The sequence below is a fragment of the Coregonus clupeaformis genome, chromosome 9 (assembly GCF_020615455.1).
Source record: "Coregonus clupeaformis isolate EN_2021a chromosome 9, ASM2061545v1, whole genome shotgun sequence".
Lineage (NCBI taxonomy): Eukaryota > Metazoa > Chordata > Actinopteri > Salmoniformes > Salmonidae > Coregonus > Coregonus clupeaformis.
Window position 1 is genome coordinate 3,231,894 of NC_059200.1, and position 26,240 is coordinate 3,258,133.

Here is a 26,240-nt window from a genome sequence, read left to right on the forward strand (position 1 = left end):
CCTGTCAGCAACGGGTGTGGCTGAACTAGCCAAATCCACTAATTTGAAGGGGTGTCCACATACTTTTGTATATATACTGTATGTGCATAAACTGGATAGAACAACCTGAAACTGAGGGTGAGGCACTGTGATTGTGGTGCTGCAGTTAGGGCCAGTACCATAATCTGTGGAACTAACTAATGTGATGCTGACACCTTGGTTGTTGTGCCACTCAGGTTGAGCCACCCCTCTTCACTGAGAGCACACCCTCCCGCCCTCCAGCACAGCCTACATGGCCCAGTGCCTCACAACATCATAATTGATTCATTCCTATTACTGATGCTGTTTAATTTGGTTCAATTTCACATCACATTAGAATTTCAAGATGTAGAACATCCCCAAGCCGGTAATGATTGTGCTGTGATGAGTAAACCTTTTAAATTCCAGAAGATATAGAGATCTTTTTCTGAAGGGGTGGAATTTTTTACATTTACATTTACATTTTAGTCATTTAGCAGACGCTCTTATCCAGAGCGACTTACAGTTAGTGCATACATTTTTTAAATAATTTTTTCATACTGGCCCCCCATGGGAATCAAACCCACAACCCTGGCGTTGCAAACGCCATGCTCTACCAACTGAGCAATACCCCTCCTGCCTGCCTGTTGGAGGCTGTGGGTGAGGAAATGAGTGAGGATATGAGAGTAAACACTGCCATGGTTACCTGAGTAGAAACCAAGTCACCTGGGACAAACACTGCTGCTCTCCACTCACAGCCACCATTTTCCCCCTCTAGCATCACTAACATGTTGTTTGCTGGCACTGACAGTGCCATGGCAGGTCATAACACAACTAGTGCACAAAAGCAAAACTACAAGTGTGTACAAAGCCTTGTATGGTTATACATAGAAGGCCTTGATTATAACTGGTTGGGGTGATAAGCATGCAGTTAGGGATTATCAGTCATTTTAAATCTCTGAAATGCTATGTCAACATAGGAACATTCAAAGGGATAAGTTTGACTCCAGAAATGGCACTTGAACCAAATGTGAATGAATAAACCCTCTCCATGTAGTTGTATACTCTCTCCATCTAGATTCTCTCCATCTAGATTCTGGGGACTGTGGGAGCAAGGGAGGAGGAGATCAGGGGGTGTGGATGATGAGGGGAAAGAAACTCAGAACAGTTACCAACAACTCAGCTCTGAAAATGGACGTGCAGCGTGGTCCTAGAATACGTGCCGTATTTCATTTATTCAAGATGAGTTGGATGTCCTCACTCTTTCTGGCCGCAGCCTTTCTGGACCTCTGTAGGGGACACAACACTTTGTTTGAAGGTAGGAAAATAAGCAAAATGAAGCTATGACACAATCAATAATATGATAATGTGTATGCTCTACTGTTTATTACCATGTTCCATGATATCTTTGTAAATATGTTTTAGTGATTCTTAAACCAGATGCCCTATGCAAATTATTCAATTTCTTATACTGTACCTGCATTGATACTGTGGGCACTCCTTGGCTGCGGGCACTCCTATGAATGCTCGCTGTTGTGGAAATGAAAACCTGTTATGTGTACGTGTTCATATATTCTGTTATTTATGCAACATTGATCTGCAAATACTTATTTTCCAATATTATGTATTTGTAACTGTTGTTTTGGAATGCCCTGCACATTTGTCTTAGATTCTGCAAACATAAAAAACATGGATTGTCTCCATTAGATATATAATATAACTATTCCTTTATTTCAGGATATGACCTGTCTATGTCCAGCTACCACCTGTGTACTGGACATGAGAGCAGGGTGGTGAGTAAAGTGTTGTCCTATAAGACCTCTTACGCGGACAGGAGGTCATGTGGCGGCTGGCTACCCTGGAAGATGTGTGAGGTCACTCTTTACAAAAAGGCCTATCGGACTGAGTACATGAATGTCACCAAAGACGTTTTGAGGTGTTGTGATGGCTATGAACAAGTGGGCAGCTACTGTGCTTTACGTGAGAAATCTATCTTGTATTTTAGGATTTATTTAACATGAAAATAAAATATGTTTAGGAGAGCACAGAAGTATCTAAAAAGTGTAAAAAATATATTTAACAGTTTGGTCATTTTCACAATTTACAGTACATCAGTACCATGGGCCTGCCCTACTACAATAAGGACCAGTAGTCATGCAAACCCATTTAAATGGAGCAGCTAACAAAGAACACTAGATGGGGCTGTGGACCAAGAACACAGTTATAGTTTGCTATTTACAGTGCTCTTTGTAAACATTTGATCTGATACTCTTTCTCTCTCTCATTGATTAAGCTATGAACAGAAGTGGAGAGTTCACTGCTAAACCAGGGTCCTGTCCAGAGGGTGTAGTGGAGGCACACAGGAGTGGAGGGTGTGAATAGGACTTAGACTGCCCAGGCTGGCAAAAGTGCTGCCAGAGAGAAGGCCTCTCTCTCTGTACTGACCCTCAGTCTGCAGGTGAGTACACATCCCAGATCAACTTTATAGTGATCAAAGATATACAGGTAAATGCGAAAATAAAGGAAACACCAACATAAAGTGTCTTAATAGGGTGTTGGGCCACCATGAGCCAGAACAACTTCAATGCACTTTGTCATGGATTCTATAAGTGTCTGGAAGTCCATTGGCAGGATGAGACACCATTCTTTCATGAGAAATTCCATAATTTGGTGTTTTGTTAATGGTGGTGGAAAATGTTTTCTCAGGCGCTGCTCCAGAATCTCCCATAAGTGTTCAATTGGGCTGAGATTTGGTGACTGAGACAGCCATGGCAAATGGTTTACATCGTTTTCATGCTTATCAAACCATTCAGTGACCACTCGTGCTTTGTGGCTGGGGGCATTGTCATGTATATAGTACAGTGATATGATATGTATAGTCACTGTATAGTACAGTCACAGAAAATTATATTGTAAACATACTAGTATTCTTTATTATTTCACTCAGGCAGTAGAGGCTGGTGCTTCCACGTCATTGTGACTGCGAAGACAGATTACCAGCGGCTGATATCCATGGATGGGGGAATCCTGAACCACACAAGGCTGTTGCACTCTGTGGTAGGTTACTGTATCTCTCCCTATGTTCTTCTCAATGACGGTCCATTATATAGTCCCTATATTTCTCACTGTATGTGCCCAGTACAGGCCTTGACCATTCAGTATTGGCTTACAGGTGACTGGAGCACTGGACTTCTATGACGTCTCTGTATACTACATCAGCTCCTGGCCAATAGGACCATTTAGAACCACCTCCTCTCTGCTGATTGGTTCCCCTGAAACTCTGTCCCTGTCCAACACGATCACAAAGCTGCACCTTCTTCTCAAACACATTGAAGAAGTCACCTCGGTGTCAGTTGAAGGTAAGGGGAGACTGTACTGTACTGTGGGGCGTAAAATACACAGGCTTTTCTGTAATACCGAGGGCCATATACATCTCTATTGTAAGTGAGTGCCATATATCGCTGGTCACATCTGTCAGTTAGTTTGTTAGACTTTGTTAGGTTTTCTGGTGGCTATAATGATGTATGTGTTAGAGTTGTACTCGTGTTACTGAGAACACTGCTCAGGAAAAGCTGAATCTGTAACACCACGGTGACCTACTCTGCCTCCACTTCCCCTTCACACTCACTTGTGACATGTTTCCTCTGGAATGGAAAACTGGTCATTGACACACACACACACACACACACACACACACACACACACACACACACACACACACACACACACACACACACACTCGCACTCGCACTCGCACACGCACACGCACACGCACACGCACACGCACACGCACGCACACACACACACACACACACACACACACACACACACACACACACACACACACACACACACACACACACACACACACACACACACACTCACAAACACACACACATGTATAATGTAGGTCCTGTACACAGTATCTACTACACATTATGTTGCTGTCCTTTCAGATATGAATGAGTGTACCCATGCCGCTCTCAGCAGATGCTCACGTCAGGCAGACTGTACCAACACAGAGGGCTCCTACAGCTGCACCTGCCATCCAGGATTCATTGATCTCAACCTCAACAACACAGGGGTACGCTGCCAAGGTAAGGACAGGGAGTGGTGTGTACTTATTCTGGGTTATATGAAATTATTGTAAATATTTAAATGTTTGTAGCTAACACTCAACCTATTCGTTCTCCTTTCAGCTGCTGACCCTGTGACCTCAGCCATGCCCAGTAATGCCACTCATATGTTCCGGTGGGCCAATGCTACAGAGTTGCCACCCAACAGCACCAGCTATCAGTCTTGGGTCTCCAGCTTTACTGAAACCCAACAGCCATAGCTACAACCACAGACAGGGGCATGATACTGAGCTCCACCCATATACCTGCTACCACACATAATCCAGTTCAAGCCAGCTCCAACAGGTCTGAGACCAGTGCCACAGTGACACCCTGGAGTACTGGATTGACCTCCAGCAAGCCTGAAATCAGTACAGCTCTCACATCCTGGAGTAGTTCCACCTCATTCCAGCATACCACTAACCCCAACTCTCCAACCCCATCCCTCTCCACCTCAGCCCCCTCTGTACCGGCATGGCAGACACATCACCAGCAGAGCAGCACTATGCCCCAAACCAGCCTGGAGCCCACTCTGATGGTGTCCCTGAGTGTATCACCACCATCTCCATCCACATGCTGTATGTAAATCAATAACACACCCATTATACATTGTACAACAGCAACAGTTTTAAGCATATGGACATTTTTAAATATCACTTCTAATATTTTGTTGACATAATTTCCCCCAATGACTCCCCTGCTGTTTCTATGAACCCCTGAGGCTATTTGGATAATATTCTCCAAAGTACTCCACATACATCTTTAATCTCATAATTTTAAGAAATGAGAGTCTCACAAAGTCATTCCTAATTTCAAGATGGCTAAAATGATATTTCATAGAAGGTGAGATTGATTCTGTTGTTCTCGTGCAAGACTGATTACGTGACTTCCGTCTCGCTTCCGCATTGTCTCCGTGCTGCTGTGCTGTTTGTTGCTACTTGGCTACCTGCCAAACTATTCACGTTTTACTTTTAATAAACGTTTAATCAATCTCTGTGTTCAACAAATTTACCAACTTTTTAGTTTTGTCCTCACTCATCTTTTTTCGTTAAACTTTTTCACCCCGGACGTTTTATCCCGAGACAGAAGAGTCATTTTCCTGTGCGTTTTAGCTGCCAATTTTACTTTATTTTCCTTTTTTCCATCGCAACTTTTTTCCCTTATTCAACTTTTTCACTCCGGACGCTTTATCTGGACATGGTTCGTCAACATCTTCAACAGCCGAAGCTAAGTAGTAACATTAACATGATGTCTTCTAATTGCAGTCGCTGTACTCATAATATACAGGAGAACGATCGCCTTACGGCGAGAATAGCTGTGCTACAAGCCCAGCTTCAGACGCAATCGTTAGGCAAGGGTAATTTCAGTGTAGGAAAGGAAGAAACAGCGTCTGTGCCACCAGTAAGTACAGACAGTAACGTTAGTATAAATCCCCCCGCACAGTCCCCGCAGCCGGACAACTTTCTCATGGCTTCTGGAGGGAAATACTGTTGGAATGCTCAACCGGTGTCGCTCATTCAGCCGACAGAAACCTTCAACCGGTTTTCCCCATTATGTAGCGAGTCGGAGTCTGAGTCTGAGTCTTCTCTTGTCTCTACTCCTCCCGTTACGGGGTCTGAGACGCCGAAGGCTCCCACCATTAGCTCTGACAAATTGAAAACCCTAGTCATTGGCGACTCCATTACCCGCAGTATTAGACTTAAAACGAATCACCCAGCGATCATACACTGTTTACCAGGGGGCAGGGCTACCGACGTTAAGGCTAATCTAAAGATGGTGCTGGCTAAAGCTAAAACTGGCGAGTGTAGAGAGTATAGAGATATTGTTATCCACGTCGGCACCAACGATGTTAGGATGAAACAGTCAGAGGTCACCAAGTGCAACATAGCTTCAGCTTGTAAATCAGCTAGAAAGATGTGTCGGCATCGAGTAATTGTCTCTGGCCCCCTCCCAGTTAGGGGAAGTGACGAGCTCTACAGCAGAGTCTCAGCACTCAATCGCTGGTTGAAAACTGTTTTCTGCCCCTCCCAAAAGATAACATTTGTGGATAATTGGCCCTCTTTCTGGGACTCACCCACAAACAGGACCAAGCCTGACCTGCTGAGGAGTGACGGACTCCATCCTAGCTGGAGGGGTGCTCTCCTCTTATCTACCAACATAGATAGGGCTCTAACTCCTCTAGCCCCACAGTGAAATAGGGTGCAGGCCAGGCAGCAGGCTGTTAGCCAACCTGCCAGCTTAGTGGAGTCTGCCAATAGCATAGTCAGTGTAGTCAGCTCAGCCATACCCATTGAGACTGTGTCTGTGCCTCGACCTAGGTTGGGCAAAACTAAACATGGCGGTGTTCACCCTAGCAATCTTATTAGGATAAAGACCTCCTCCATTCCTGCCATTATTGAAAGAGATCGTGATACCTCACATCTCAAAATAGGGTTACTTAATGTTAGATCCCTCACTTCAAAGGCAGTCATAGTCAATGAACTAATCACTGATCATAATCTTGATGTGATTGGCCTGACTGAAACATGGCTTAAGCCTGATGAATTTGCTGTGTTAAATGAGGCCTCACCTCCTGGTTACACTAGTGACCATATTCCCCGTGCATCCCGCAAAGGCGGAGGTGTTGCTAACATTTACGATAGCAAATTTCAATTTACAAAAAAAAAATGGCGTTTTCATCTTTTGAGCTTCTAGTCATGAAATCTATGCAGCCTACTCAATCACTTTTTATAGCTACTGTTTACAGGCCTCCTGGGCCATATACAGCGTTCCTCTCTGAGTTTCCTGAATTCCTATCAGACCTTGTAGTCATAGCAGATCATATTCTAATTTTTGGTGATTTTAATATTCACATGGAGAAGTCCACAGACCCACTCCAAAAGTCTTTCGGAGCCATCATCGACTCAGTGGGTTTTGTCCAACATGTCTCTGGACCTACTCACTGCCACAGTCATACTCTGGACCTAGTTTTGTCCCATGGAATAAATGTTGTAGATCTTAATGTTTTTCCACAAAATCCTGGACTATCGGACCACCATTTTATTACGTTTGCAATCGCAACAAATAATCTGCTCAGACCCCAACCAAGGAGCATCAAAAGTCGTGCTATAAATTCTCAGACAACACAAAAATTCCTTGATGCCCTTCCAGACTCCTTCTGCCTACCCAAGGACGTCAGAGGACAAAAATCAGTTAACCACTTAACTGAGGAACTCAATTTAACCTTGCGCAATACCCTAGATGCAGTTGCACCCCTAAAAACGAAAAACATTTGTCATAAGAAACTAGCTCCCTGGTATACAGAAAATACCCGAGCTTTGAAGCAAGCTTCCAGGAAATTGGAACGAAATGGCGCCACACCAAACTGGAAGTCTTCCGACTAGCTTGGAAAGACAGTACCGTGCAGTACCGAAGAGCCCTCACTGCTGCTCGATCATCCTACTTTTCCAACTTAATCGAGGAAAATAAGAATAATCCAAAATTTCTTTTTGATACTGTTGCAAAGCTAACTAAAAAGCAGCATTCCCCAAGAGAGGATGGCTTTCACTTCAGCAGTAATAAATTCATGAACTTCTTTGAGGAAAAGATCATGACCATTAGAAAGCAAATTACGGACTCCTCTTTGAATCTGCGTATTCCTCCAGGGCTTAGCTGTCCTGGATCTGCACAGCTCTGCGAGGGCCTGGGATCGGAGAGACACTTAAGTGTTTTAGTACTATATCTCTTGACACAATGATGAAAATAATCATGGCCTCTAAACCTTCAAGCTGCATACTGGATCCTATTCCTACTAAACTGCTGAAGGAGCTGCTTCCCTGTGCTTGGCCCTCCTATGTTGAACATAATAAACAGCTCTCTATCCACCGGATGTGTACCAAACTCACTAAAAGTGGCAGTGATAAAGCCTCTCTTGAAAAAGCCAAACCTTGACCCGGAAAATATAAAAAACTATCGGCCTATATCGAATCTTCCATTCCTCTCAAAAATTTTTAGAAAAAGCTGTTGCGCAGCAACTCACTGCCTTTCTGAAGACAAACAATGTGTACGAAATGCTTCAGTCTGGTTTTAGACCCCCATCATAGCACTGAGACTGCACTTGTGAAGGTGGTAAATGACCTTTTAATGGCGTCAGACCGAGGCTCTGCATCTGTCCTCGTGCTACTAGACCTTAGTGCTGCCTTTGACACCATCGATCACCACATTCTTTTGGAGAGACTGGAAACCCAAATTGGTCTACACGGACAAGTTCTGGCCTGGTTTAGATCTTACCTGTCGGAAAGATATCAGTTTGTCTCTGTGAATGGTCTGTCCTCCGACAAATCAACTGTACATTTCGGGTGTTCCTCAAGGTTCCGTTTTAGGACCACTATTGTTTTCACTATATATTTTACCTCTTGGGGATGTTATTCGAAAACATAATGTTAACTTTCACTGCTATGCGGATGACACACAGCTGTACATTTCAATGAAACATGGTGAAGCCCCAAAATTGCCCTCGCTAGAAGCCTGTGTTTCAGACATAAGGAAGTGGATGGCTGAAAACCTTTTACTTTTAAACTCGGACAAAACAGAGATGCTTGTTCTAGGTCCCAAGAAACAAAGAGATCTTCTGTTAAATCTGACAATTCATCTTGATGGTTGTAAAGTCGTCTCAAATAAAACTGTGAAGGACCTCGGCGTTACTCTTGACCCTGATCTCTCTTTTGACGAACATATCAAGACTGTTTCAAGGACAGCTTTTTTCCATCTACGTAACATTGCAAAAATCAGAAATTTTCTGTCCAAAAATGATGCAGAAAAATTAATCCATGCATTTGTTACTTCTAGGTTAGACTACTGCAATGCTCTATTTTCCGGCTACCCGGATAAAGCACTAAATAAACTTCAGTTAGTGCTAAATACGGCTGCTAGAATCCTGACTAGAACCAAGAAATTTGATCATATTACTCCAGTGCTAGCTTCCCTACACTGGCTTCCTGTTAAGGCAAGGGCTGATTTCAAGGTTTTACTGTTAACCTATAAAGCGTTACATGGGCTTGCTCCTACCTATCTTTCCGAGTTGGTCCTGCCGTACATCAATCAATCAATCAATTTTATTTTATATAGCCCTTCTTACATCAGCTAATATCTCGAAGTGCTGTACAGAAACCCAGCCTAAAACCCCAAACAGCTAGTAATGCAGGTGTAGAAGCACGGTGGCTAGGAAAAACCTTAGAAAGGCGAAAGCCTAGGAAGAAACCTAGAGAGGAACCAGGCTATGAGGGGTGGCCAGTCCTCTTCTGGCTGTGCCGGGTGGAGATTATAACAGAACCATGCCAAGATGTTCAAAAATGTTCATAAGTGACAAGCATGGTCAAATAATAATCAGGAATAAATCTCAGTTGGCTTTTCATAGCCGATCATTAAGAGTTGAAAACAGCAGGTCTGGGACAGGTAGGGGTTTCGTAGCCGCAGGCAGAACAGTTGATACCAATACGTACGCTACGGTCACAAGACGCAGGCCTCCTAATTGTCCCTAGAATTTCTAAGCAAACAGCGGGAGGCAGGGCTTTCTCCTATAGATCTCCATTTTTATGGAACAGTCTGCCTACCCATGTGAGAGACGCAGACTCGGTCTCAACCTTTAAGTCTTTACTGAAGACTTATCTCTTCAGTAGGTCATATGATTGAGTGTAGTCTGGCCCAGGAGTGTGAAGGTGAACGGAAAGGCTCTGGAGCAACGAACAGCCCTTGCTGTCTCTGCCGGGCCGGTTCCCCTCTCCACTGGGGTTCTCTGCCTCTAACCCTGTTGCAGGGGCTGAGTCACTGGCTTGCTGGTGCTCTTTCATGCCGTCCCCTGGGAGGGTGCGTCACTTGAGTGGGTTGAGTTACTGACGTGATCTTCCTGTCTGGGTTGGCGCCCCCCCTTGGTTTGTGCTGTGGTGGAGACCTCTGTGGGCTATACTCGGCCTTGTCTCAGGATTGTAAGTTGGTGGTTGAGGATATCCCTCTAGTGGTGCGGGGGCTGTGCTTTGGCGGAGTGGGTGGGGGTTATATCCTTCCTGTTTGGCCCTGTCCGGGGTTTCTTCGGATGGGGCCACAGTGTCTCCGGACCGCTCCTGTCTCAGCCTCCAGTATTTATGCTGCAGTAGTTTATGTGTCGGGGGCTGGGGTTAGTTGGTTATACCTGGAGTACTTCTCCTGTCTTATCCAGTGTCCTGTGTGAATTTAAGTATGCTCTCTCTAATTCTCTCGTTCTCTCTTTCTCTCTGAGAACCTGAGCCCTAGGACCATACGTCAGGACTACCGGGCATGATGACACCTTGCTGTCCCCAGTCCGCCTGGCCTTGCTGCTATTCCAGTTTCAACTGTTCTGCCTGCGGTTACGAAACCCCTACCTGTCCCAGACCTGCTGTTTTCAACTCTTAATGATCGGCTATGAAAAGCCAACTGAGAGACCTGAGCACCTAGGACCATACGTCGGGACTACCGGCCGTGGTGACTCCTTGCTGTCCCCAGTCCGCCTGGCCTTGCTGCTATTCCAGTTTCAACTGTTCTGCCTGCGGTTATGGAACCCCTACCTGTCCCAGACCTGCTGTTTTCAACTCTTAATGATCGGCTATGAAAAGCCAACTGAGATTTATTCCTGATTATTATTTGACCATGCTTGTCACTTATGAACATTTTTGAACATCTTGGCATGGTTCTGTTATAATCTTCACCCGGCACAGCCAGAAGAGGACTGGCCACCCCTCATAGCCTGGTTCCTCTCTAGGTTTCTTCCTAGGTTTTCGCCTTTCTAGGGAGTTTTTCCTAGCCACCGTGCTTCTACACCTGCATTACTAGCTGTTTGGGGTTTTAGGCTGGGTTTCTGTACAGCACTTCGAGATATTAGCTGATGTAAGAAGGGCTATATAAAATAAAATTGATTGATTGATTGATTACTGTCTCCCTTCTCCCCTCTCCCCCAGACCCCGCCCCCATCACCAACCTGCAGGCTTCCAATGTCACTGGCTCCTCCTTCTGCGTGTCCTGGATGACTGGCCAATCCCAGAGCAGGCTTAGCTTTCTGGTGGTGCTAATGGAGGGGTCAAAGGTCAGGGGACGCTGGGAGACGGGGCTGTCAGTCTGGGAGGTGACATTGTTGAAGCCTGGGGTTCTTTACAACGTTACTGTCATTCCCTGTCCCTATGGGAGCCAGGGGGCCAGCCTGCTGCTGCTGGTTAAGACTGGTAAGTACCATGTGAAGAATGTGTTTCATATATCAACTTTCTGTCATCTTTTTCAGTTTTGTTATGGTAATATCACTTAAAATGTGTATATACTTAAACTGATGCAGTATATTTTAGCTACAGTGCCTTTTGGAAAGTATTCAGACCCCTTGACTTTTTCCACATTTTGTTGAGTTACAGCCTTATTCTAAAATTGATTAAATTGTTTTTTTCCCTCATCAATCTACACACAATATCCCATAATGACAAAGCAAAAACAGGTTTTTAGAAATTTCTGCTAATTTATAATAAAAAATTAACTGAAATATCACATTTACATAAGTATTCAGACACTTTACTCAGTACTTTGTTGAAGTACCTATGGCAGCGACTATAGCTTAGAGTCTTCTTGGGTATGACGCTACAAGCTTGGCACACCTTTATTTGGGGAGTTTCTCCCATTCTTCTCTGCAGATCCTCTCAAGCTCTGTCAGGTTGGATGGGGAGCGTTGCTGCACAGCTATTTTCAGGTTTCTCCAGAGATGTTCGATCGTGTTCAAGTCCGGGATTTGGCTGGGACACTCAAGGACATTCAGAGACTTGTCCCGAAGCCACTCCTGCGTTGTCTTGGCTGTGTGCTTAGGGTCGTTGTCCTGTTTGAAGGTGAACCTTCACCCCAGTCTGAGGTCCTGAGCACTCTGGAGCAGGTTTTTATCAAGGATCTCTCTGTACTTTGCTCCATTAATCTTTCCCTCGATCCTGACTAGTCTCCCAGTCCCTGCCGCTAAAAAACATCCCCACAGCACAATGCTGCCACCACCATGCTTCATCGTAGGGATGGTGCCAGGTTTCCTCCAAGGATCTCTCTGTACTTTGCTCCGTTCGTCTTTGCCTCGATCCTGACTAGTCTCCCTGCCACTGAAAAACGGTGCCAGGTTTCCTCCAGACGTGATGCTTGGCATTCAGGACAAAGAGTTCAGTCTTGGTTTCATCAGACCAGAGAATCTTGTTTCTCATGGTCTGAGAGTCTTTAGGTGCCTTTTGGCAACTCCAACCGGGCTGTCATGTGCCTTTTACTGAGGAGTAGCTTCCATCTGGCAACTCTACCATAAAGGCCTGATTGGTGGAGTGCTGCAGAGATGGTTGTCCTTCTTCAAGGTTCTCCCATCTCCACAGAGGAACTCTAGAGCTCTGTCAGAGTGACCATCAGGTTCTTGGTCACCTCCCTGACCAAGGCCCTTCTCCCCCGATTGCGCAGTTTGGCCGGGCGGCCAGCTCTAGGAAGAGTCTTGGTGGTTCCAAAATTCTTCCATTTAAGAATGATGGAGGCCACTGTGTTCTTGGGGACCTTCAATGCTGCAGACATTTGTTGGTACCCTTCCCCAGATCTGTGCCTCGACACAATCCTGTCTCAGAGCTCTACGGACAGTTCCTTCGACCTCATGGCTTGGTGTTTGCTCTGACATGCACTGTCAACTGTGGGACCTTTTAGATACAGTTGTGTGCCTTTCCAAATAATGTCCAATCAATTGAATTTACCCCAGGTGGACTCCAATCAAGTTGTAAAATATCTAATGGATGATCAATGGAAACAGGATGCACCTGAGCTCAATTTCGAGTCTCATAGCAAAGGGTCTGAATACTTATGTAAAGAAGGTATTTCTGTTTTTTATTTGTAATACATTTGCAAAAATTTATAAAAACCTGTTTTCGCTTTGTCATTATGGGGTATTGTGTGTAGATTTCTGTGGAATTTTAAAAATGTAATCCATTTTAGAATAAGGCTATAACATAACAACATTTGGAAAAAGTCAAGGGTTCTGAATACTTTCCGAAGGCACTGTATATGTACTTTATGCGTAAGGAGGCTGATATGGTGTGCCCTATAGTGAACTGCTGGCCAAAGCCATCTGAACAAGGACAAGAGGAAACCCCTCTATTATTCATTAGACACTGACACAGCAATATGATTTGGTTGTACTTACGAAAGCACTTTCACATTATGCTGACTTCTATAGCAGATATGAAACTGTTCTAGTTACTGCGGTGCTTTGACTGGATGTGTGTATCCCATTCACAGCTGCACAGACACTTGGAGCAACAGCTCGCCTGACCAATATGCAGTTCACTGATGCCCTGCTGGACCCCACTAGCCAGGAGTATCAGAATCTTAGTCCTAGTATTGAGGAAGAGGTAGGAGACTACCACACAACAGATGCTTTGATGAATGTTTTTTGAATGTTTACAAATGTTGAATGTTTGAATGTTGTCATTGTCCTCACTTATAGAACCTGGAATGAATGAATGATTTCAAAAATAAAAATAAAGACACTTAAACATGTTTTGTAGTTCCTACATGTTGTAGTTGTTACATGTTGTAATGTTGTAGTTTCTATCAAATGACACTGACACAAACACCCTGTCACCTCTAACTGTCCCACAGATCCTCCAGTCTCTCCCTCCTGATATTCTGGCCCTGGTGAACTCAGGAGATGTGAGGTTTCAGATCATAGGCCTGGCCCCTGGCAGTGTAGTAGTGAACTTCACCATAATCTTCACACCCAGTCAGTCCCAGGACATCCTGAACGGGTCCTCTGCTCTGATGCAGGCCCTACAGAACAGCTCCAGATACACTGTTGACAGGAACAACACCAGCATAGATGGTAACGCTGTCTTAACCTTGTACAGTTGTAAGAATACTTTGATTTTGATAAAAGGATGTGCACAAGATAATGTGCCAGGTCTCCAATGGGCCTTCCATGAAAATGATTATTTGTAGTAATGGGACTTCCTGGTTAAATATAGGTTGAGTATGAAATAAGATAACTCTCTGTTAGCATTAAATGGAGAGCACATTTAGTGATACCAATCTGCATAAACGGTTAACCTGATTTTCAATACCAGATTTTTGTTGTTGTTTCAAACAGATGTTGATGAGTGCAGTACAGGGGACATGGACTGCTCCCCATGGGCCATGTGCACTAACACCTGGGGCTCCTACAGCTGTCTCTGTCTGGATGGATTCACGGACTCTAACCCCTCCAGGCCGGGACGGGGCTGTTCAGGTAGACAAAAGGGAGTAAACGCTTTAACTTTTTTGATAGTCTAAATTCAGATGTATCTGGATATGGTTACTAGAGTATTCTTCTCTCACTGCCTAATCAGTTCACTACAGTTCAACTTGTAATTGTCTTATATTTTTTGCCTTACAGCTCCTTTGACCACAACCACAACCACACCTATGTCCATCACGACAGCTGTCCAGACGACCACAGCTCCAGCTACAACCACAACCACAACCACAACAAACACTCCGGTTACAACCAACAATACAGTTTCAACCACTACCACCTACAATACAACCTCAATTACAACCAACAATACAGATGCAGCTACAATGAACTCACCAGTTACAACCACTGCCAACAATACAGTTAGAATCAACAACACAGTTTCAACCAAAACTGTAGTCACAATCACAACCATGGCCCCAGTTACAACCTCAACCACCACTGAAGTTCCTACAACAACGACCAGCGGTCTCATCAAAACCAGTCTGCAGCCTGAGACTCCTACATCTCTGGCTCCTCTGGTCTCTTATACGGAAGCCATCTCAGTGGAGTGCAGGCCCAGTGCCATCACAGTGACGGTGGCCAGGGACTTCCTGTGGGCGGGGCACATCGGGGACTCTTCCCTGTTCCTAGGGAGACAGGAGTGTGGCGTGAACGGAGGGAACAGTAGCCACGTCCAGCTGACGGTGGCTTGGGATGAGTGTAACACACAGCTTTTACATGTGAGCCAGTGGCTAGAGGGTGCTACCTACTGCCCCCCTGTGTCACAAAGAGCATAGTCTCTGGTGTGTTTTGGCTACATAAAAGGTTATTCTATAATGCACAGAACAGACCTGGATTTAACAGGTTAAAGTGACCATTATTTATGCAGCATTTATTCTATACATTAAAAACATGCAGCCTGTGACCATGGTCTCTTGTAGGTGCAGGTGTTGGATGACCAATCTAGATTGAACTGTCCTCATGGTCTGTTAGAAAATAAAATAACTAACCCATACTCCTGTTAACTTTTGCACTTCAGAACAGCACTCACTACACTGCTCAGGTGAATCTGTACAACTCTATGAACTCTCAGCTCTTGCCCGACGACACTACAAGGGTTTCCACAGTACGGCTGAAGGTCCCCATCATATGTACCTTCAGGAGGAGCATCATCATCTCCTCTGGTTACAGCACCACAGGGTACGCTCTACCAGGCGCCATGGTTACCTTACCTACACTACCAGTCAAAAGTTTGGACACACCTACTCATTCAAGGGTTTTTCTTTATTTTTACTATTTTCTACATTGTAGAATAATAGTGAAGACATCAAAACTATGAAATAACACATATGGAATCATGTAGTAACCAAAAAAGTGTTAAACAAATCAAAATATATTTTATATTTAAATTCTGGAATGCTTTTCCAACAGTCTTGAAGGAGTTCCCACATATGCTGAGCTGACTCATCCCAAACCATCCCAATTGGGTTGAGGTCCGGGGATTGTGGAGGCCAGGTCATCTGATGCAGCACTCCATCACTCTCCTTCTTGGTAAAATAGCCCTTACACAGCCTGGAGGTGTGTTGGGTCATTGTCCTGTTGAAAAACAAATGATAAAACAAATGACAAATGATGAAACTATGAAATAACACATATGGAATCATATAGTAACCAAACAAGTGTTAACAAATCAAAATATATTTGAGATTTGAGATTCTTCAAATAGCCACCCTTTGCCTTGATGACAGCTTGGCACACTCTTGGCATTCTCTCAACCAGCTTTATGAGGTAGCCACCTGGAATGCATTTAAATTAACAGGTGTGCCTTCTGAAAAGTTAATTTGTGGAATTTCTTTCCTTCTTAATGCGTTTGAGCCAATCAGTTGTGTTGTGACAAGGTCGGGGGGTTATACAGAAAATAGCCCAATTTGGTAAAAGACCAAGTCCATATTATGGCAAGAACAGCTCTAATAAGCAAAGAGAAACGACAGTCCATCATTACTTTAAGACATGAAGGTCAGTCAATATGGAACATTTCCAGAACTTTGAAAGTTTCTTCAAGTGCAGTCGCAAAAACCATCAAGCACTATGATGAAACTGGCTCTCATGAGGACTGCCACAGGAATGGAAGACCCAGAGTTACCTCTGCTGCAGAAGATAAGTTCATTAGAGTTACCAGCCTCAGAAATTGCAGCCCAAATAAATGCTTCACAGAGTTCAAGTCACAGACACATCTCAACATCAACTGTTCAGAGGGGACAGTGTGAATCAGGCCTTCATGGTCAAATTGCTGCAAAGAAACCACTACTAAAGGACACCAATAAGAAGAAGAGACTTGCTTGGGCCAAGAAACACGAGCAATGGACATTAGACTGGTGGAAATTTGTCCTTTGGTCTGGAGTCCAAATTTAAGATTTGTGGTTCCAACCGCCGTGTCTTTGTGAGACGCGGTGTGGGTGAATGGATGATCTTCGCATGTGTAGTTCCCACCGTAAAGCATGGAGGAGGAGGTGTTATGGTGTGGGAGTGCTTTTCTGGTGACACTGTCTGTGATTTATTTAGAATGCAAGGCACACTTAACCAGCATGGCTACCACAGCATTCTGCAGCAATACGCCATCCCATCTGGTTTGGGCTTAGTGGGACTATAATTTGTTTTTCAACAGGACAATGACCCAACACACCTCCAGGCTGTGTAAGGGCTAATTTACCAAGAAGGAGAGTGATGGAGTGCTGCATCAGATGACCTGGCCTCCACAATCCCCGGACCTCAACCCAATTGGGATGGTTTGGGATGAGTCAGCTCAGCATATGTGGGAACTCCTTCAAGACTGTTGGAAAAGCATTCCAGACTTCAAATATAAAATATATTTTGATTTGTTTAACACTTTTTTGGTTACTACATGATTCCATATGTGTTATTTTATAGTTTTGATGTCTTCACTATTATTCTCCAATGTAGAAAATAGTAAAAATAAAGAACAATCCTTGAATGAGTAGGTGTATCCAAACTTTTGACTGGTGCTGTATATCACTATGGTCCAATTTGTAAGTCGCTCTGGATAAGAGCGTCTGCTAAATGACTTAAATGTTAAATGTCACATCCACCTCACTCCACCTTTTAACTCCCACAAATCACTGCACAGCTAGACTAAAAATGTCTAGAACCCAATTTTACATCACTACTCAAATACATGCTTGCAAATATCTCTCTTATTGATATACAGTGTATTTGAGTATTCAGCATCCATTATATATTTTGCTCTTTATTTACATAATATCTTACGGTGTATTGACAGGTATGATATGATCAAAGATGCCGTCATGGGCTCAGGGACGTTCCATGTGATGATTCAGCTCCTGAGTGGAATGTCCCCCCTCCCCCAGAACCACAGCATGTCTCCTGAGGAGGACGTTGTGGTCGAGGTCAGCGTTGACTCCACAGTTGCCCAGATCAAAGTGGTCATCAACAAGTGCTGGGCCACCCAGAGCAGCAACTCCTTGGAACCAACAACCTATGTTTTCCTGGAAAACAGGTATGTTCTACAATTGCTTTTGAAAGTGCCCTATCATAGTTAGCTTAGATGCTAGGTTTTCATTCAGTGGCATGGAATATAATAGAATATAATTTAGATGTATTGTCCATCCGAGGATGGACATTTGCTTGAAGATTCAGATATGTTTGGGTACTTTCTAAGCTTTCTGCCAGTAATCTGTCTCTCTCTTTCTCATCAGCTGTCCCCTCCCAAACACATACACCACAGTCGTGGAGAACGGCAACTCCAGCAAGTCTCGCCTGTCTCTTCGCATTTTCTCCTACGTCAACCTGAATGTCATCTACCTGCACTGCCAGATTCAGATCTGTATCGAGACTGGCTCGGCCACCTGCCAGCCTGTGAGTATCTGTCCAGCTTTATTCATACTGTACTACTCAAGTATACAGTATTTACTTTGATGTCTATATTTACTGTTCAACCAGGGGTTAAATTGGGTATTCGGAGGTGGGGAAGCCCTGGCGGGTTGAATAAAAGGCTAGGGTTATGCCAAGATTAGGGTTAGAGTTAGGGTTAGGGTAACTGCTGTAAGTACAATGTATTACTGTTCTAGGGTTTGGGTTAGGGTTACTACTTTTATCCTGCTTTTTATCCTACTCCTCTTTGGACCCGTAAGGTGCTGGAGCTCGGCTCAGCCTGGCTCTTCCTTTGATCCAAGGTGAAGGAGTCCGGCTCCGAGTATCTCCATTTCAATTTAGCCACTGTGTTCAACCCTTTTGATATGACTACCTAAAGGCTCTTTAAAAATTCTCTACTCAGAGAAGGTTTAATTATACTGAACAAAATTATAAATGCAACATGTAAAGTGTTGATCCCATGTTTCATGAGCTGAAATAAAAGATCCCAGAAATTTTCCATACGCACAAAAAGCGTATTTCTCTCAAATGTTGTGTACAAATGTGTTTACATCCCTGTTAGTGAGCATTTCTCCTTTGCCAAGATAATCCATCCACCTGACAAGTGTGGCATATCAAGAAGCTGATTAAACAGCATGATCATTACACAGGTGCACCTTGTGCTGGGGACAATAAAAGGCCACTCTAAAATGTGCAGTTTTGTCACACAACACAATGCCACAGATGTCTCAAGTTTTGAGTGTGCAATTGGCATGCTGACTGCAGAAATGTCCACCAGAGCTGTTGTCAGAGAATTGAATGTTAATTTCTCTACCATAATTCACTTCCAACGTCGTTTTAGAGAATTTAGCAGTACATTCAACTGGCCTCACAACCGCAGACCACGTGTAACCACGCCAGCCCAGGACCTCCACATCCGGCTTTTTCACCTGCAGGATCGTCTAAGACCAGCCACCCGGACAGCTGATGAAACTGTGGGTTTGCACAACCGAATAAGTTCTGCACAAACTGTCAGAAACCACCTCAGGGAAGCTCATCTGCATGCACGTCATCCTCACCAGGGTCTTGATCTGACTGCAGATCGGCTTCATTATCAACTTCAGTGGGCAAATGCTCACCTTCAATGGCCACTGGCATGCTGGAGAACTGTGCTCTTCATGGATGAATCCTGGTTTCAACTGTACCGGGCAGATGGCAGACAGCATGTATGGCGTTGTGTGGGCGAGCGGTTATCTGATGTCAACGTTGTGAACAGAGTGCCCCATGGTGGCGGTGGAGTTATGGTATGGGTAGGCATAAGCTACGGACAACTAACACAATTGCATTTTATCGATGGCAATTTGAATGCACAGAGATACCGTGATGAGATTCTGAGGCCCATTGCGGTGTCATTCATCCGCTGCCATCACCTCATGTTTCAGCATGATAATGCAAGGCCCCATGTCGCAAGGATCTGTACACAACTTCTGGAAGCTGAAAATGTCCCAGTTCTTCCATGGCCTGCATACTCACCAGACATGTCGCTCATTGAGCATGTTTGGGATGCTCTGGATCAACGTTTACGACAGCATGTTCCAGTTCCCGCCAATATCGAGCAACTTCACACAGCCATTGGGGGACAACATTCCACAGGCCACAATCAACTGCCTGATCAACTCTATGCGAAGGAGATGTGTTGCGCTGGATGAGGCAAATGGTGGTCACACCAGATACTGACTGGTTTTCTAATCCACGCCCCTACCTTTTTTTAAGGTATCAACAAATGCATATATGTATTCCCAGTCATGTAAAATCTATAGATTAGGGCCTAATTAATTTATTTCAATTGACTGATTTCCTTATTTGAACTGTAACTCTGTAAAATCTTTTAAATTGTTGCATGTTGCGTTTATATTTTTGTTAAGTGTAGTTCAATGCTGTTCTTTTTCCATAATCTTTTCCTTTGTCAGGATTGCTTTGAGCGGACAGAAAGATTATCCAATCTAATTGGAACAGCAAAAGCATTCTGTGGACCATTCCTTAGATCACACAAAGGTACAGTAAATGCTCTTTAAGTGTGACTGCATCAAAATAAGCTATACTGTGACAACATGATGACTAGGCTACTGATAATATCCAGAATATCCAGAATTTCATATACAGCCAAGTCCAACATTATTGGCACCCTTGATAAAGATGAGCAAAAAGACTGTATAAAATAAATTATAAAAATACTAAGCTATATTGTATGCTAAAAAAAAATGGAAAAGTATATTATTTTATACTAATACAATTGCTCAGACAAAGAGATTTTGTTTAACTAGTAATATTTGTTTCTCTCAAAAAGACAGGGGTCAAAATGATTGGCACCCCTGTTTTCAATACCTTTCAATACCTCACCTTGCGAGGATAACGGCACTGAGTCTTTTTCTAAAATGTTTTATGAGATTGAAGAACACATTCGGAGGGATTCACGTGATTCCCTTGTGAAGGTCAACGACATCATGAACTTTACCCAGTACCAGGACATTTTAGCCAAAAACCTGGTTGCCTCTGCCAGGATGCTGAAACTTGGCCGCAAGTGGATCTTCCAGCAAGACAAAACAATAACTCCAAGCACACATCAAGAAATGGTTAATTGACCACAAAATCAACATTTTGCAATGGCCATCTCAGTATCCAGACTTTAACCCCATTGAAGTCCTGTGGTTTGAATTGAAGAGGGCAGTCCATAAGCGCAGACAAAGGATATCAAGGATCTGGAAAGATTCTGTATGGAGGAAAGGTCTAAAATCCCTCCTAATCAAATTAAATCTGTGGAACGGTCGTTAAGACACTAACAGCTTACAGACGGTAGGCTATTAAGGTCACAGTTATGAAAACTTAGGATACTAAAGAGGCCTTTCTACTGACTCTGAAAAACAACAAAAGAAAAATGCCCAGGGTCCCTGCTCATCTGCGTGAACGTGCCTTAGGCATGCTGCAAGGAGGCATGAGGACTGCAATAAATTGCGATGTCCATACTGTGAGACGCCTAAGACAGCGCTACAGGGAGTCTGGGAACTTGCAGGTGCCTTGGTGGAAGAGTGGGGTAACATCTCACAGCAAGAACTGGCAAATCTGGTGCAGTCCATGAGGAGGAGATGCACTGCAGTACTTAATGCAGCTGGTGGCCACACCAGATACTGACTGTTACTTTTGATTTTGACTCCCCCTTTGTTCAGGGACACATTATTCAATTTCTGTTAGTCACATGTCTGTGGAACTTGTTCAGTTTATGTCTCAGTTGTTGAATCTTGTTATGTTCATACAAATATTTACACATATTAAGTTTGCTGAAAATAAACGCAGTTGACAGTGAGAGGACGTTTCTTTTTTTGCTGAGTTTACATATATGGACAAGCAATGACAGAGCGGCATGGACTAAGATACTGTAGAATATTATAGAATACCGTATATACATATGAGATTAGATATGTACACATTATTAAAGTGACTAGTGTTCAATTTCTTAAAGTGGCCAGTGATTTCAATAGGCAGCAGCAGCTTCTAGTGTGCTAGTGATGGCTATTTAACAGTCTGATGGCCTTGAGATAGAAGCTGTTTTTCATTCTCTCAGTCCCAGCTTTGATGCACCTGTACTGACCTCGCCTTCTGGATGATAGCAGGGTGAACAGGCAGTGGCGCGGGTGGTTGATGTCCTTGATGATCTTTTTTGCCTTCCTGTGTCATCGGGTGCTGTAGGTGTCCTGGAGGGCAGGTAGTTTGCCCCCGGTAATGCGTTCGGCAGACCGCACCACCCTCTGGAGAGCCCTGCGGTTGCGGGCGGTGCAGTTGCCGTACTAGGTGGTGATACAGCCCGACAGGATGCTCTCAATTGTGCATCTGTAAAAGTTTGTGAGGGTTTTAGGTGCCAAGCCACATTTCTTGGCTCCTGAGGTTGAAGAGGCTCTGTTGCGCCTTCTTCACCACACTGTCTGTGTGGGTGGACCATTTAAGTTTGTTAGTGATGTGTACGCCAAGGAACTTGAAGCTTTCCACCTTCTCCACTGCGGTCCCGTTGATGTGGATGGGGGGTGCACCCTCTGCTGTATCCTGAAGTCCACGATCATCTCCTTTGTTTTGTTGACGTTGAGTGAGAGGTTATTTTACTGGAACCACACTCCCAGAGCCCTCACCTCTTCCCTGTACGCTGTCTCGTCATTGTTGGTAATCAAGCCTACTACTCTTGTGTCGTCTGCAAACTTGATGATTGAGTTGGAGGCGTGCTTCGCCACGCAGTCATGGGTGAACAGGGAGTACAGGAGGGGGCTGAGCACGCACCCTTGTGGGGCACCAGTGTTGAGGATCAGCGAAGTGGAGATGTTGTTTCCTACCGTCACCACCTGGGGGCAGCCCGTCAGGAAGTCCAGGACCCAGTTGCACAGGGCGGGGTTCAGACCCAGGGCCTCGAGCTTAATGATGAGCTTGGAGGGTACTATGGTATTGAATGCTGAGCTATAGTCAATGAATGTGTTCTGCAATCTTATAACACATTTTACAAAAAGGCTCAGGATGGTTTGTACGAGGCTACATGATATATAGGATGATCAACTGTACATATTGTGGAGTTAATGTATTCTGACATGTTTTCTGACAGTGTCCGTCAAAGAGAGAGCTGATACTCTTCGTCTGGTGGGCTACAGTTTACTGGGAATAGGACTATTCCTCCTCTTTATCGGGAGTCTCTCTTCCTTGTTCTTCTACCACAGGAAGCGAATTGGAACCTACAGCTTCAGCCTCAAACCCAAGCAAGATAACTTTACCTATCATGTTTTCGATACTTAGTGCTGGAACACTTTTATGCTAGATTTAGGGAACTCAAAGACATATTAAAGTTGATATTTAAGTTCTTCAAGCTGCAATGCCTGTTGCCTAGTAGTCAGAAATGAAGAGGTCAATAGAGATAGTTTAATAGAAATTAAGGCATATTATTAAACAACTTAGTGTATCAGAAGGGCAGAATTCATTATTAATTTGGATGACATCAAGGTCTCTTCAATTATTTCAACATTGATACATTTAAATACATACAGTGAGGGGGAAAAGTATTTGATCCCCTGCTGATTTTGTACGTTTGCCCACTGACAAAGACATGATCAGTCTATAATTTTAATGGTAGGTTTATTTGAACAGTGAGAGACAGGATAACAACAAAAAAATCCAGAAAAACTCATGTCAAAAATGTTATAAATTGATTTGCATTTTAATGAGGGAAATAAGTATTTGACCCCTCTGCAAAACATTACTTAGTACTTGGTGGCAAAACCCTTGTTGGCAATCACAGAGGTCAATCGTTTCTTGTAGTTGGCCACCAGGTTTGCACACATCTCAGGAGGGATTTTGTCCCACTCCTCTTTGCAGATCTTCTCAAAGTCATTAAGGTTTCGAGGCTGACATTTGGCAACTCAAACCTTCAGCTCGCTCCACAGATTTTCTGTGGGATTAAGGTCTGGAGACTGGCTAGGCCACTCCAGGACCTTAATGTGCTTCTTCTTGAGCCACTCCTTTGTTGCCTTGGCCGTGTGTTTTGGGTCATTGTCATGCTGGAATACCCTTCCACGACCCATTTTCAATGCCCTGGCTGAGGGAAGGAGGTTCTCACCCAAGATTTGACGGTACATGGCCCCGTCCATCGTCCCTTTGATGCGGTGAAGTTGTCCTGTCCCCTTAGCAGAAAAACACCTCCAAAGCATAATGTTTCCACCTCCATGTTTGACGGTGGGGATGTTGTTCTTGGGGTCATAGGCAGCATTCCTCCTCCTCCAAACACGGCGAGTTGAGTTGATGCCAAAGAGCTCGATTTTGGTCTCATCTGACCACAACACTTTCACCCAGTTCTCCTCTGAATCATTCAGATGTTCATTGGAAAACTTCAGACGGGCCTGTATATGTGCTTTCTTGAGCAGGGGGACCTTGCGGGCGCTGCAGGATTTCAGTCCTTCACGGCGTAGTGTGTTACCAATTGTTTTCTTGGTGACTATGGTCCCAGCTGCCTTGAGATCATTGACAATATCCTCCCGTGTAGTTCTGGGCTGATTCCTCACCGTTCTCATGATCATTGCAACTCCACGAGGTGAGATCTTGCATGGAGCCCCAGGCCAAGGGACTGACAGTTCTTTTGTGTTTCTTCCATTTGCGAATAATCACACCAACTGTTGTCACCTTCTCACCAAGCTGCTTGGCGATGGTCTTGTAGCCCATTCCAGCCTTGTGTAGGTCTACAATCTTGTCCCTGACATCCTTGGAGAGCTATTTGGTCTTGGCCATGGTGGAGAGTTTGGAATCTGATTGATTGATTGCTTCTGTGGACAGGGGTCTTTTATACAGGTAACAAGCTGAGATTAGGAGCACTCCCTTTAAGAGTGTGCTCCTAATCTCAGCTTGTTACCTGTATAAAAGACACCTGGGAGCCAGAAATCTTTCTGATTGAGAGGGGGTCAAATACTTATTTCCCTCATTAAAATGCAAATCAATTTATAACATTTTTGACATGCGTTTTTTCTGGATTCTTTTGTTGTTATTCTGTCTCTCACTGTTCAAATAAACCTACCATTGAAATTATAGTCTGATCATTTCTTTGTCAGTAGGCAAACGTACAAAATCAGCAGGGGATCAAATACTTTTTTCCCTCACTGTACTGTATACAAAGCACTGTTTGCCTTGGAAATTCATGTTGTCTAGTTAAGATCAGATTTGTATAGTGAATCTTATTTAAAAAATATCATAATATATACTCCAATCACTTCATTTTATTTTAAACTGATATTTTTCTATAACTGAGAAAATCTACCATTTATATCTATGGAAATTGCATGTATTTCATCAGTATATCCTGAAGTCTTCTAAAGTCAATAGCTGCCGCTTCCTGAAATATTGACCTGCTGAAATATGTGAAATATGTTAATAAACAAACCCCTAGAAATAAAAATGAATTTGTAGCAGAGGGAGAGAATATTCCCCCAATCTTTATTTATGAGGTGAAATGTTGAGTTTGTGATCCAATCTAAGAAGCTGGTAGAGCACGGCACTTGTAACGCCAAGGTAGTGGGTTCGATCCCCGGGACCACCCATACACAAAAATAATAATAATATGTATGCACGCATGACTGTAAGTCGCTTTGGATAAAAGCATCTACTAAATGGCATATTATTATTATTATAAGTACTGTAATGATCCATACACTAGAGGACACTGTTGGGTCATTGCATAAAAATACTTAAAAACATGGCCCCTTTACATAGGTAGGACAACAGATGTTGTGATTTCACAGTGTTATGATATCATGAATTATATATGGTCACACTATAAACATTTTGGGTGATTGACATTAGCTAACATTACATTAGGGTATGGCACATTTATCAAATACATCAAAGACTTGGTGGTCTATATGTCTGTGCTGCGTGCATGTGTAAATGTGCAGGCCGGGCCCATCATGTGTATGATGACTTCACACCACCACTTCACAGTATCAAATCTCTTCCAGTTCAATTCAAACCGCAGAGCCTTCTGGTAATGAGTGCTGATAATCCCAGTAAGTGAATCCTTTGTGACACACAAAGGAGGGATAAATGTTAAACAGGAGGTTGGTTTCTTTGAGAGGCGTACCCTGGAGACCTGGAGGGTGGTGGGATGGGGGGTACAATCTGTGTGGACGCGGACTCATATAAACCCCACCCCCAATTAACCCATACAGCCTCCCCCGCCGCCCCAGCCCCACCTTCTTACTGGCAAGGCAACCCGTTTTCTATGGAAACAACTCTGGCACAGCCTCAGTGTGCACTGGAGGGAGGGGGGAGGGAGGGGAGGGAGGAGGGGGAGGGGGGGGGGCAGAGGTAGGGAGGATGAGAGGGGGGATGGAGGAAGGGAGGGATGGAGGAAGGAGGGTGAAACAGTGATCTGAGGCAAAGTATCAAAGGAACAAACTCCCATCAAAAGAAAACAAAAATACTAG

At 44.0% G+C, this 26,240-nt stretch overlaps 1 protein-coding gene across 1 annotated transcript; it reads left to right on the forward strand.

The window, feature by feature from the left end:
• Positions 1-785: 785 nt before the first annotated feature.
• Positions 786-23,070, forward strand: umodl1 (uromodulin-like 1). Its single transcript, XM_045222739.1, has 18 exons — positions 786-819; positions 1,091-1,315; positions 1,735-1,977; positions 2,291-2,371; positions 2,945-3,054; positions 3,170-3,356; positions 3,954-4,094; positions 4,197-4,248; positions 4,571-4,662; positions 11,063-11,323; positions 13,383-13,495; positions 13,746-13,965; positions 14,230-14,367; positions 14,515-15,134; positions 15,395-15,555; positions 17,654-17,890; positions 18,090-18,253; positions 22,883-23,070. Exons 1-18 carry the CDS (start codon positions 786-788, stop codon positions 23,068-23,070), a joined length of 3,267 nt encoding a protein of 1,088 aa, XP_045078674.1.
• Positions 23,071-26,240: the final 3,170 nt, after the last annotated feature.

Bases quoted from the DNA above. Each gene is read 5' to 3' on its own strand.
- umodl1 (XM_045222739.1), top strand. From the start codon at position 786: ATGTTGTTTGCTGGCACTGACAGTGCCATGGCAG. The intron at 13,496-13,745 runs GTAGGAGACTAC...ACTGTCCCACAG, and splicing joins GTCCTAGTATTGAGGAAGAG to ATCCTCCAGTCTCTCCCTCC. The intron at 14,368-14,514 runs GTAGACAAAAGG...TTTGCCTTACAG, and splicing joins GCCGGGACGGGGCTGTTCAG to CTCCTTTGACCACAACCACA.